The sequence below is a fragment of the Cydia splendana genome, chromosome Z (assembly GCF_910591565.1).
Source record: "Cydia splendana chromosome Z, ilCydSple1.2, whole genome shotgun sequence".
NCBI classification, from domain to species: domain Eukaryota; kingdom Metazoa; phylum Arthropoda; class Insecta; order Lepidoptera; family Tortricidae; genus Cydia; species Cydia splendana.
Window position 1 is genome coordinate 46,676,930 of NC_085987.1, and position 14,488 is coordinate 46,691,417.

A 14,488-nucleotide genomic window follows, 5' to 3' on the forward strand; every position below is an offset into this window, starting at 1 on the left:
CATTTCGTTATATTTCCAGTCTGTTTAGATTTTAAGCCGATACAAATGAAGAGTATATTAAAGAACATGTCTAAACACTCTTTATGGAAAATGAGGTTTTTATCTTAAAATGTAGAGCCCTCGATGAGCCCTATATTAGTTACAGCTTCTGTTAACTCTGTAATCATTTGTATAACTCCTTTTTTTTACTTCCATAACACCTATACAGGAAACTAATATGGTTAATTATGTACATACATCGTTTTTTTCAAACCGCGATAACTGAAAATCCTGTCAGAGTGACTAGACATGTTCTTTCCGTGTACTGTAAGTCGGCGTGTACCCTTCAAATATTGTTCAACACATCTACTTACAATGCCCTCTACTGGTGTGCAGTGTTGTCCTTCTGTTCCATTCAGGTTGCATGTGCAAGGCTCGCAGTTCGGATAGTTGAAGTACCTGCACAAATATGATATAGTAAAATAAATAATAAATAAATATTAGGGGACATCTTACACAGATCTACCTAGCCCCAAACTAAGCAAAGCTTGTACTATGGGCGCTAGGCGTCGATATACATATTTATATAGATAAATATATACTTATATACATAGAAAACACCCATGACTCAGGAATAAATATTTGTGTTCATCACACAAATAAATGCCCTTACCGGGATTCGAACCCAGGACCATCGGCTTCACAGGCAGGGTCACTACCCACTAGGCCAGACCGGTCGTCAAACACCAATATACTAAGTCCATAATATAATATATAAACCCCCTTATTCATAAAACTTTACGGGCCTGATTTAGTTAAATCATGTTTTATCCCTTTCTTACAAATACATAAGTCAAAATGACAGATAAGGACAAACGATTATTAGCTAATTGAGATTTGTAGCGCGTTTATGAATAAGGGCCTAAGTCCATACCATCAATACCAGGCCATCCGTCCCTCGCCGCTCTGCATTCGGAGTGCACATCCAACTACGTAATGCACGCAAAACTTTCTCGGCACATATGACATTAAATAGAGTCTAGCCAGCAAGAATTGCACATACTTATAAGGTTTTTTACCATCATCGATTTTTAACCATTATTTATCCTCCTAAGGCCCAAGGTCCTACCTATAGTACTATTCAGTTCGACGAAATTTAAATCATATTCAATTGGAACAGAGTCGCATTTCATTTGTTTCGTTCAATTTTCAAACAAAGCCGAAATCAACTCTATTCCCTGAACTAAAGGTTCAAACTTTAGTGGCAAGTTCTGGATTTTTCATTTGTTATTGATCGCCAAAGACGTCAACTGACGTGCGCGGCTAAGGCCCAATATTCAATTTCTCAAAATCACAGTCTCACCCATATGCGCAGGAGTCACAGTTGGGCGGGTTGTATTCCTTGCGACACTCGCAGCGTCCTGAGCCCTCCTCGCAGTTGCCCGTTGAGTAGTGGAGATCGCAGTTGCAAGCTGGATATTTATAAATTTCAAAAGTATGGGTATGAACTTCAAATTGGTATTATATAAAACTTCTCGTTGCGAAGTAAACTTGGTACTTAGAAGACAAGCTTTGGCTTTCATTTCCGCCTCAAACCATTTGAAAAGATTGCGGAATCGTATTATAAGCCTTAAAATGACAATGACAACAGGTAATAGACTATCAGAAGTTGTATTTGCATTCTTTACTGTTTTTAATCGCCTAAGAAAATTTACTTACGTTGGCACACATCATATTCATCCCATCTCTTCCCCACAGGCCTGTAGAACGTCGGTTTACATTTATTACAATTGATGCCATCGGTATTATGCTGGCAGTTCTGGCAGACTCCACCGCCTTCGTAACGTCCGTGGATGTCGAGGGACAGACGCTGCTCATCGATGAGGGAATCGAATACGCACTCCGTGCTGTGGTTGTGACAGTTGCAAGCTGTTGAAGAAGATTTTAGGATTATTATAAACATTTCAGCAGGGATCATGCATTTAAGGTCCTATTTCAATCCACGTTTCACTCACGTTCACACGCAAACCGGTTCCAATTCTGCGAGATCCTCCACTTCTTCTGCTCGAAGCCTTTGCAGCACTGGTTGCACTGAGGACCGCACGTGTTGTGCTGGCACCGGCACACCAGCAGGTTCTCACTGTCGGGCTTCGGATCGCAGGTGTCCGCGTGGCCGTTGCACATGCAGCGGCCTCCGATACTGATGTCTTTTATACTGTAGAAGTACTGTGGGGAAACAAGATAGAGGAAAAAGGTCAGCAAAATCCACTTCACAAATCGGATTTCAATGACATTATAATTTACTGGCTTATAGATAGTTCTTGGTCCATCAAACGGAGGCGGACGGCCATGGCCCTGATCCAGTCTAATAGCTCCAAGGCGTACTTACTCTCCTAGTGACGGTAGGGTCCTGACGAGCAACGGACATGAGATGACCCAGCAAGTTCTTGGTCCTCAGCAGACGTAGGCGGACGGTGGTAGCCCTGGTCCAGGCTTGGAGTACGGAAGAGTTAAAGTAGTTCAACGCCGATGGACGGTAGTTCAACAAGGAAATTGGGATCTGTGAGAGAAAATGTGAATTTAATGTAAAGATTCGTTTTTGTCTTCTAATCTATCTAAATACACTAGTTGTTCTAGCAGACGAAGATTGGCTACTGCAGTCAAATGAGGGCGGACCAGCTTAGTATCCTCATCTAAGGAATATAATTCAGTCGCTGTGGTCGAAATCAGCTAGTAAGGAAGAGAGAGAGAGAGTTAGTCCATATGACGCAGGCACTTTTTCTTGTAGAAGCTACTATATCAACTGGTGCCTATTTCACCACGCTGACTATTGACAGTTGACACCCGACACTGACAATTATCCTTACATATCCAGGTTGACAAGCACGTAGCAATATATATTTACTTGTTGGACCAGTAATGTACGGCGAATTGTCATCTTCACAGCGGTGATTTAGGGGCAGATTTTATATCCAAGGGGAAAACTACAGCTCATTGAAGACTACTACTGAGTCTCTAAGCTGATAGCAAAGGTCTTTGAAGTGTACAAACCTCTCCTCCTGACAGCGGTACGATCTTCGAATACTCTGTGCTGCAAATAACTGAGTCATCCCTCGTGATCGGCTCCAAACTCTGCGCTCCGAAGTATCTTTCGCAGTCCCTGAAAAAAGAATACATTAATACACTGCCATGGTACAAAATCAAGTAATATTTTCATATATTTTATATGCAAGAATATGTACTAAGGTATCCTAAGATTTGGGGTATTTAAGTAAATAAGTAAATAAGTTACAGTTAAGAAATTAAATAACATAGTTACTGTTCAGAAAGGGGTGGGGAGTGGGGTAAATAAACTTTGCTCCCGAGTGAAATATACAAATCTTTCACAACACCAACGCGAAGAAAAAATTAACTTAAACTGTTGTCAAATATTTATCATTCAAAATCATCACTTTAAAGACAATCATACCAACGAACACGAGGAAAAGATTCAAAATTTGCATAACTTTACCACTATTGTAGATAAAACACAACTTTCTTATCAGTTTTTTGAAGAATAAAGAGCTAGAGCCTTTACGAGCTTGGTTGTGAAAAACTATACATTTCTTAGGAGTTGTTCTAAGAGGAAACCATACAAGTAAAACATGATGGTGTAATTATAAGAAACCTTACTGTCGTGAATCAGAGAAGTACTGCCAGGGAATGAACGTCTTCCCGTAATCGGTGGATTTCTCCAACGCCCAGAGCCCCGGGCGCGGAGAGTTGCCCATCTTTATGAACACATAGGCCACATGGAATTCCTGAAAAGACATGAACATTAGTTTCATTATCTGCGTACATCGGACCGGACAATCATCTGCTCAAGGGCCTCCGCAGGCATTCGGCTGGCAGTCGGACGGCTTTGTACTAAACTTCCTGCCTCGCACAGCTAAACTGTGGAATGCACTGTCACCTGCGGTATTTCCGGACCGATACGACCTTCAAACCTTCAAGAAAAGAGCGTACTCCCATCTTAAATTCCGGCAACGCGTTTGCAACCCTTCTGGTGTTGCGGGTGTCCATGGGCGGCGGTAATCGCTTACTATCAGGGTATCAGGTGAACCGTCTGTCTGAGACGCAGCACGCCAAAGAGTTGGCCAAGGTCAGAGAAAGGGTAGTAGCCGAGCTGGCGGCGCTGAAAGAAGTAGCGGACAAGACCCAGAAACAAACAGAGTGCGTTTTCCTCATATATCATTTTAAAAAAAAACATGGAGGCGATCAGTGGAGGAGGCTGGCTGTACTGGACTCGTCTGGAAAGAGCTGGAAGTAGCCGCTCGAGATCGCGGCAAATGGAAAATTCTTTTGCGAGCCCTATATCCCTAGTGAGGGATAACAGGAATGCATCATCATCATCTGCGTACATCTTTAGAAAGCATATGAAGCCGCCGAGAATGTCAGGACATTGGCAAACCGAATAAAGCCGGGCCGAGGCTTCCGGCACTTCGTTTTCTATGACAGGTCATCATTTCGCCCATTTCGGTGATATCGTCATCACAGGTGATCGAAATGTTCACCTGTGATGACGAGGATAGTTAGAAAACTAAAGTGTCGGGCGTCTCGGTTCAGATCCAGACCATTCTAGCGTGCACTTAAATAGGTACATACGTTTGCAGAAAATTTGTTTCATGTTGACGTCACGACATATAATTCTGGCGAGTCAAATAGACCCAGTCATTGTCTGCCAGCATTTTAACGAAAGCAATTACCTAGCAATATACAGGATGGAATAATAACCACCAGCCATACACTGCGTAGTGACTTTATAGGTCATAATTACAGAACAACTTTTACTATGGGACCAATGCCGAAATCTTTAAAAAAAATTGGGTCTCCCATAAAAATCAGCGGCATCACATCAGCCAGAATGGATTATTATTATTTATTTGAAAACGTAATATATACAGCATTACAGCCGAAACCAATTCACTATTCACATCAGATTATAGACTACGTAACATTGACGTATTATATATAATATGTAAGAACTGGCCTTACGGGCACTAAAAATGGTACTAGTTAAGCGGTGTCACTCACGAATTTGAGCCAATCGTGCAGTCTAACGCAACTAGTTGCGTTGCGACCAATCGCGCGCGTGATGCGGACTCATCAACCAATCGCGTTGTAGCGGTGTCATACCGCTGTACTGCCGGCCTAGCCAAGGTTACAATCGCTATCGCTTCGACAACGAAAAGCATTATGTCTCTCTATCACTCTTCCATATTAGCGTGACAGTGACAGTTGCGTTTCGATCGCTACGGAGCGTAAGCGATTGGCTTCTTGGCTACGCGGCCTGGTCCCATTCATTCCTCCTTCTTATTGTCCGTATGGCCAATCCTTAGATATTGTATGTCAATGCTACGTAATGTATTTACACAATTTAGGAAAATCAGATCACAATCAACTTTCGTCCATCATCTCACAGTACCGCAGAAACATCTGACACACAACCAACCACCGACGCGATCCTAATAAGTAGGTACTTGGTCGGATATCAGAATGGATAAAAGGTAAGTATACAACTTTTTATATATTTTTATACATTTTTATACATGTATACATGTATGCATAAGAACCTATAAGGAATATTTTTTGTACTTTTTCTACGAGAAGAGCGTGTACTTTGTATGACACAGCCATAATAATTTTTTAGTGATTTCGTCATTGGTCCCGCAATAAAAGTTATTAGCATGTCCTATAAGGTCACTACGGAGAGTATGGCTGGTGGTTATTATTTTATTATTTCACCCTGTATAACCGCTGGAAATAAAATTGCCTTAAGACGTTTCGGTTTTCAGCAAACGAGTTCCAACAGGTTTGGATCATATAAACAGAGGCTGCGAATAGGCACATTTTATTACCCATTTTATAGCGCATTTTATACAGGCAACAGGTAGTAAAATCACGATTTTAGTCTCTATATTCCCTTCGTATTTTTAGTAAAAGCAGGCGTGGCTCACTCCGCGATTTCGTCGCTTTGCTACAGGTAGCTAAAAGTACATCCGTTTCAGCCCCAATTTTGGGGTTTGCCATAAGCCGCGCGTGGCGCTGTCGCCACCTAGCGGCCATATCTGTGCTGATCGTAACAGACGCGTTTTGTTAGAGAGTGAGTCTTCTGTACCTAGTACCAGGCGTGGCTCACTCCGCGATTTCGTCGCTTTGCTACAGGTAGCTAAAAGTACATCCGTTCGGCCCCAATTTTGGGGTTTTCCATAAGCCGCGAGTGGCGCTGTCGCCACCTAGCGGCCATATCTGTGCTGATCGTAACAGACGCGTTTTGTTAGAGAGTGAGTCTTCTGTACCTAGTACTATTATTTATTCTGTGCTAGTACTATTATTTATTCTGTGCTAGTACTATTATTTATTCTGTGCTAGTACTATTATTTATTCTGTGGTAAAAGTATAGTCAGCAGCAGAGATTAAAAGGGCTAAAAGGTTGTCTGGAAGAGATCGCTTTTTAGCGATAAGGCCGCCTGTTGTTTAACCTCGTCTTTTCTGTAATCTTTGTATTGTTTTCTGTAATGAGGCGTGCAATAATGAGTATTTGTATTGTATTGTATTGTACCTATTGTAAAAAATAAGCGGTGGTCGCCGAGTGGATAAGCGGTGGTCGCCGAGTGGATATGACGTCCGACTTTCAATCCGGAGGTCGCGGGATCAAATCCTGGCTCGTAGGTACACTGAGTTTTTCGGAACTTATGTACGAAATATCATTTGATATTTACCACTAGCTTTTCGGTGAAGGAAAACATCGTGAGGACACCTGCATACATCTGCGAAGAAATTCAATGGTGTATGTGAAGTCCCCAATCCGCATTGGGCTAGCGTGGGGACTGGCCATACATATTCCGTTATAGATAGAAGGATGATGTTTAGATAGTTTAGTAAAAATCCTCCTGTTGTATGCGATAATTTATTTCCAAGTAATAATATTAACTATCAGCCCACGCCATCCGCTCGATGGATAGACACACTACCATTTTATGATAGTAGCGGTACCGACATACCATTAATTTTAACGGACAATTCGTACTTGAATCTTATTGCAAACCCGTAAGACACACCGAGGCTCAGAGAGTTTTGCTATCAATATAATTATATATAATTAAATAATTATATTTGTCCACCAAAGACGTCAACATAACACACGCGGCTACTGCTTGTTATCCAACTTAGTGCATTCCCAAATGGTTTATTAATTGATATTACAAAGTGGAATGGATTGTATATTCTAACTTTTTTTTTATATTAGGGTTGCGTTACTCAAAAAGCAATAACGGAATCCTTATCTTATAGGATAACTTTGTTGTCCGCCCGTCTGTCTGCCAAGACCCTTTATCTCGGGAACGCCTTAAGTTATCGAGTTGCAATTTAAACTATGTATAATACTCGGGTCTACGGCCCGTTAAAGCTGTGAAAAAATCTATTTTTTAAGTTTAACATAAAATAAGATACGGTCGTTTATGTCGCAAAAAAGTAATTATTTCGACACTCTCACCGGAATCAAAATGTATAGGCTACTCCGTTGGCCTAGAACTATGAAATATGGCAAAAGTAATATCGTCTGACACTACAAGTACTTACCTATAGGGAAAAAATTAAAAATTATAAATTTGTACAAAACATAATATACATATATTCAAGTCTGTGATATACCTACTAAGTAACATAATAATATTACTAAGTAACTGTGTGTAAGCACTGAAAATAGGTTTTTTTACCTATATTACATTGTATTTAAAAGGCTACAAATATAATGACCACCAAAAAATACTTTGGTACCCTAAATAAAAAAAACATGCTTACCAAAAAAAAATACTGAACACCAAAAAAATAAGGCCTAAAAATACAAAAGTTTACCACCGTTTTAATTACGACTGCACTTCAAATTGTATTCAAATACCAAATATATTGAATGATCACCAAAAATCATTAATGATCACCAAATCTTGAAGACCAAATTAATGCGATATTTTCACCTAAATAAACCACTATGAATACCAAAAAATGTATACATACCACCAAATAAAGTAAACTGATGCCAAAATTACTAGCCCCTCCCGGTAAACCCCCCGTACCCCGCACCAAATACCCACCTAACCTTTACCACTTCTACTTTTCTAGTGGCATTTCGTTATGCTAACTAGAAAAGTAAGTTAAACTGCTATCAGTTAAGTGGGTTAAGTTAGGTTAGCACTGCGACCGTTACAGAAACGAAATGGTACTAAAAAGTAGGTTAGGTTAGGTTTGAACTGCGACCTTTACAGAAACGAAATGCTACTATAAAAGTGGGTTAGGTTAGGTTAGAACTGCAATCCTCACAGAACCGAAATGCTACTAGAAAAGTGGGTTAGGTTAGGTTTCAACTGCGACCCATACAGAAACGAAATGCTACTAGAAAAGTGGGTTAAGTTTGCTATCCTATTACAGCAAATGACTCCAAAATAATCATTCTTCCAGAAACAAAATGCTACTAGAAAAGTGGGTTAGGTTAGGTTTGAACTGCGACCCTTGCTGAAAAGAAATGCTACTAGAAAAGTGGGTTAGGTTAGGTTAGGTTTGAACGGTTAGGTTTGATAGGTTTGAACTGCGACCCTTACAGAAATAAAATGCTACTAGAAAAAGGTGACGAAGTGGATTAATTAATTTAATAGGATAACGATATATTAAATATTTGCACATTTTTAATTAAAATGTGGTCACAATTTTGGTGGTCATTTACTATTTTTGGGTTTACAATGATTATTTTGGAGTCATTTCCTTTAATAGGATAGCAAGATTGAAAAATTTGGTTATAAATTTAGATTAAAATGGAGTTCTCATTTTGGTGGTCATTTACTATTTTTGGGTTTACAATGATTATTTTGGTGTCATTTTCTTTAATAGGATAGCAAGATGTAAAAATTTGGTTATCATTTCACATTAAAATGGGGTTTGAAATTTAGTAATCATTTACTATTTTTGGGTTAATAATGATTAGTTTGGTGTCATTTCCTTTAAAAGGATAGTAAAATGTAATAAAATTGGTAATCATTTCACATTAAAATGGTGTTATAATTTTGGTGATCATTCATTATTTTAGGGTGGTAAAATAGATATTTTTGGTATTAAATTTTACTAAATCTGGTGATCAGTTAAATAGCAGCCTATTTAAAACAGACTAAAGGAAAAGAAAGGGACGTAGCGCCGAATGCACGTGTCCAAATATAGTTCCGAGTGCATTCAACCCGGTCACTTCACCAGGACATAAAATTATATTTAGATTTTAGACCAGGGGGCCGATTTTTGAATTTCGAGCGTTCGATTTCGTCACTCGAAAATCGGTGGAAAACAGCGAAATGCTAATTTTTGAAATACGAGCGATAGACATTGGGAATCGAGTGGTATTGAACACTCGTTTTCAATTCTATTAGTAGAATTTAAATGCCGGGTACTGGAGATATTATTGAACGAAATACACGAAAACGAGCGGTCGAAATTCAAAATCGGCCCCCTGGATAGACGCGTATGACACGTACCCCTATACGTCTACCACCAGTTTTGACATTGTCATAACGCTCACGTTTACGTAATTTACTTTCTGTACATCTCGCTTGCACTAATATGCGAGTACGAGCGAGATGCATAGAAAGTAAGTTACGTGGACGTGAGCGTATATGTCAATGTCAAAACTGATGGTAGACGTACTAGTGTACATTTCATTCGGTAGCGTGACGCGACGTACGCGTTTGCGTTATGTGTCTTTTTTATGGGATTTCGAGTTTCCAAAACGTCCCGTATGGCGCGCTGTTCAAAATCCCATACAACTATAGAGTATGGAAACATTAGTCGGGCCCTGGAGGGAAACTACCTTAAATCCTTAAGTTGGCTCATTTTACTTAAAGGAGACATTCCTTTATTTTTAATAAGTTTTTGGCAAAAAATTCATTTTTGGTACAAGCTTTTATCGCTGACTGTACTTTTCTTTCGACAGACAACTAATACTCATCGAGACAATTCTAAAAACCCTTAACACAATTAGGTTGCGTTGTTTCATCACGGAGTCTCCAACCCGTCCACGGCGTACTCGGGGGGATGCCAGCAGTTTTTTACTATCATCAAGGATTTTGATCATAAACTCACCTGTCCAAGGTCGATGGTGAGGTTGACCTCATTATACTTCATGCCTCGGGAGAGCGGCGGACTCTGCCACCGAGTCTCCAACCCGTCCACGGCGTACTCGGGGGGATGCCGGCGGTTCTCGACTGTGTCATCGCAGTACTCGCAGACCTGGGTGTGGAAAATATTAGTTAGTATCATTTTGATAATGCTTTTGTCAAAAAAAAGTTTTAGTTTTCGCCCGCCTTGTTTTTTTCTTCAAGTCTTCATCTTTCTAACGTAGCATAGACAGAGCTAGAGTCCGTCCAATCTAACTTTGCACTAACTTTATTAGAACAAAGTGAGGGCGTGTCATTATAAACGTCTTATTTTCATAAAAATTTGACATTGGTGATGCTGATGACCAGTGATCGTTAATTTTCCAGCAATTTTGGTGCAGCATTGTTGGTTAAAAGCATCTGTATTGCCCTACTCTAAGTGGAATAGATAATTAGGGTTAATAACAGTAATATTGACCTTAAAGACCCTAGAAAAATTTTTAAGGAAATCCTTTATTTTTACTATGCTGCACCAAAATTGCTGGAAAATTAACGGTCACTGCCCACTGCTCAACTGATGACATAGCCTTAATACTTCGTCATTATATGCAGTGTTAGCTTGGTTCGAATCTATTCACTTCCCATGTGAAGGCTCAGATAAGGTAAACGTACTGGTGCTCGACGCGGTCCCAGTCGTCATCTTGAAACTTAAGTCATTGTCAATAGAGGTGACAGCAAGGTGTCATCTATTGGGCCAGTGGCGCGCGGATTTGCAGTCTTTGCCGCCCTAGGCCCCAGGCCCCGTGGCCGCCCCTTAGCCCACCCATCCCTTACCCATCATATTGTATATGTATACATTTTGAGTTATTTCTTGTTATCATCTAGCGAATTTTTTGTCACAATTTGCCGCCCCTAAGTTCTTGCCACCCTATGCCCGGGCCTACTGGGCCTTAGGGCAAATCCGCCACTGTATTGGGCATTAGCATGTCGAGCACTAGTACGTTTACCTTATAAGCAAATTATTAATAAGTACATTTATTATATAAAAAAAAGAGTTCCTGTGACCATATCCGGTCTCCGGTGTCAGATCGATGTCATCATAATGTTTCGTTGTCACCGTTTTTAGGGTTCCGTACCCAAAGGGTAAAACGGGACCCTATTACTAAGACTCCGCTGTCCGTCCGTCCGTCCGTCCGTCCGTCCGTCCGTCCGTCCGTCCGTCAGTCCGTCCATCCGTCTGTCACCAGGCTGTATCTCACGAACCGTGATAGCTAGACAGTTGAAATTTTCACAGATGATGTATTTCTGTTGCCGCTATAACAACAAATACTAAAACAGAATAAAATAAAGATTTAAGTGGTGCTCCCATACAACAACGGGGTCAGTACTTGGATGGGTGACCGTTTTTTTTTGCCGTTTTTTGCATTATGGTACGGAACCCTTCGTGCGCGAGTCCGAGTCGCACTTGTCCGGTTTTTTCATACGTGGTAGTATTAATTTCAGCTCTATCGTATAATTTTAAAGGCAACAACTTCTACTACTTAGGCCCAGTTGCACCAACCACATTTAGCAGACTGATAATCGTCAATGAAGTATGAAAATTCCCATACAAAAAATTGAGGAGTTCCCTCAATTCCTCATGGATCCCATCATCAGAACAGCACCAGATTAATGTGGGACCACCTTGGAAGTACCTCCTTTCGAACAAAAAAAGAATTACTCAAATCGGCCCACGGGTCTCGGAGTAATCGATAACATACATTAAAAAAAAAAAAAAAAAAAAACATAGCCACAACCGAATACAGAACCTCCTCCTTCTATGAAATGGAAGTCGGTTAAAAACAAATTACGAACGCTTTAACGGTGACAGACGGTTTGGTGCAACCTTACCTTAGTGGTGCAGCGACCCAAAATGAGTCTTGCGGCTCGATTCGGGAAATGAATTAGAGATTCACTAGATATGAAATATTAAAGATATGTGACGTTCCACGGCAAAAGGTACCTCATGGTGGCTGGCGCCGCAATTTGGGAAATGAATCAGAGATTCACTAGATATGAAATAGTAAAGTTATATTATCTTTACTATATCGTATATAGTTAATCTTAATCTCTAATTCATTTCCCAAATTGCGCCGTTGGCCTCCGACACGAGTAAACGCCAGTAGTCAGTGTACGCAGTGCAAGTGTTAGTACGTCATAATTTCATAGAAGTTTGACGTTTAAGGGCATTTTCATTTAACTTTTACTTTAAAGCGCGACTTTCGTGTCGTGTCTCAGTAACGTCTAACCGTTAAATTCCTGACAAAATGTATGGGAATTGACATTGATCGTCAGTTTTGTAACGATTGCTAACCGGCCGTTAAAGGTGCACAGTTAAGTGAAAATGCCCTAAAAATAACACTTGCACTGAATGTGCTATCAAAATCGCTGCAGAGTTTTCTTGGTCTAACTCTATTACAAGGTGCCCCGTTCAGTATGGAAGTATGGATCAAATAAAGGATCAAGAAAAAATTCGATGATTTTTCCTACACCATAAATTTTGTTGAACACAGGGGTCGGAAACCGGTATTTGTTCCATACAAAAATACCGGTATTATTACGTTCTTTTTCGTTCTTTGGTTTATTATTTTATTTTTAATGGGACTAATTAATAATATAAAGATGTTACCTAAATACATGATTCAGTCCTACGGTCGCCATCAGATATATCGGAGCGGCCAAGGTGCTCACAAATATCGGAACACGCCTCTATTGTCAGAGCGTTAGAGCGCGTGTTCAGATATTGTGAACACCTTGGCCGCTCCGATATATCTGATGGCGACTGTACTCGTATCTCTGGGAAAACGCGCATTTTTGAATTTTAATAATTATGTTTTCCGAGCAAAGCCCGGTCTCCCAGATATTAGAAAGTAATTTACGTAGACGCGAGCTAATTATGTCAATATCAAAACTGATGGTAGCCGTACTTACCACAGAATCTTAGAGGATATAACCAAACGGAGACGCCATGTCTATAATTTTCGGTACAAAATAGTCTCCCGTTTTTTGCGGGAGAGGGGCACATCAAATGTATACGTAACGTCAAAATAGCCATGTCAGATAAACGTCAGTCCATACATGTGGTTGACCATTGGCCACCTATTTTCGACAGAGGGGAACGCCTGTTAATGACCACTCCGTTTGGATTCTCTAAGCACAGAATAGATAAAGGCAAGTAAGACAACGCGCACATTGTGCACATGTTATGTTTATTATGCATTTTAATAAAAACAGACCACTAAAATGATATCATCATGAGTAATCGTAGCCTAACCCAATGAGAATAGAGTGTATAGAGGCGGATTGTCAAAGTAAATTATGTAGCCACTGTAAATTTACTGCCATCTTTCGACAGAAGATTAAAATTGTTAGAACGCCATTTGACTTTGATCCTTATTCTTTCACTAATATGTGTTAACCCTTGACCAGGCTAAGGTATATATATATCCCACATACGGCACTTCAAACATGCGTTCTATTTTCGATGAGTAAGACTGGTATTCTATTGTCATTTCTGAAATGACAGCCTGGTAAAGGATTAATTAGTTAAATATTGAAATTAACGCCATCTAGTCGACTGCAGGCCAATGGTTATGGCACCATCACTCGAAAATATTGCACCATACTTTTGGCCTACTCTCGAGTAGACGGCGTTAATATTCATATTTAACAAGCTAACACATATCAGTGAAAGGATAATGGTCAAATGGCGTTCTAACCATTTTAATCTTCTGTCGAAAGATGGCAGTAAATGTGCTGTTGTAGCTACATAATTCACCATGCCAGTAACTCTCTATTTCAAATTATCTTTGCCTAAATGCTCGTGTTACAAGATATTGCTTATTTAACTTCATATTACATACTTACAATACAATTCATGACGTGGTTTAGTGTGAATATTAAAACGAAAGTGGAGGACCTGTTTTCCTCTCTGGATATTATCATTATTGAAAATATTTTGACGTATTTACGTGTGTTTTTTTTCGAACTTTTAATTATTATAAGAGTTAGGAGCATTAAAAAAAAAATATGAAATCTGTTTTTGGTCCAATTTTTTACAATAATCAAAAAATTGAAAAAGAGTCAAACTTAAGGGCATGGCTATGGTTATTCAAATTATGAAGAAATATTTACCAGAATGTCAATATCCAGAGAGTAAAATGGGGACTACGTTTGTATGGAGAAACGACCGTTCCATTTCCTCTTAGTACAAAAAACTTTATAAAGTATGTAAGTACCTACCTACAAAATCGTGAATTTAATTTTCTTACTTTTGTCCAAATGATCTTCATACCATC

At 39.7% G+C, this 14,488-nt stretch overlaps 1 protein-coding gene across 1 annotated transcript in view; it reads right to left on the reverse strand.

Annotated features, from left to right (window-relative positions):
- The window catches only part of LOC134804019 (laminin subunit alpha), a 98,614-nt gene that overhangs the window by 77,349 nt on the left and 6,777 nt on the right, over window positions 1-14,488 (reverse strand). The window contains exons 2-9 of the mRNA XM_063776873.1: window positions 10,138-10,284; window positions 3,652-3,779; window positions 3,031-3,139; window positions 2,369-2,539; window positions 1,995-2,205; window positions 1,699-1,908; window positions 1,343-1,451; window positions 354-438 (exon numbers count right to left, since the gene is read on the reverse strand). Coding sequence (XP_063632943.1) covers window positions 354-438; window positions 1,343-1,451; window positions 1,699-1,908; window positions 1,995-2,205; window positions 2,369-2,539; window positions 3,031-3,139; window positions 3,652-3,779; window positions 10,138-10,284 — 1,170 coding nt within the window. The remainder of the gene's footprint in view (window positions 1-353; window positions 439-1,342; window positions 1,452-1,698; window positions 1,909-1,994; window positions 2,206-2,368; window positions 2,540-3,030; window positions 3,140-3,651; window positions 3,780-10,137; window positions 10,285-14,488) is intronic.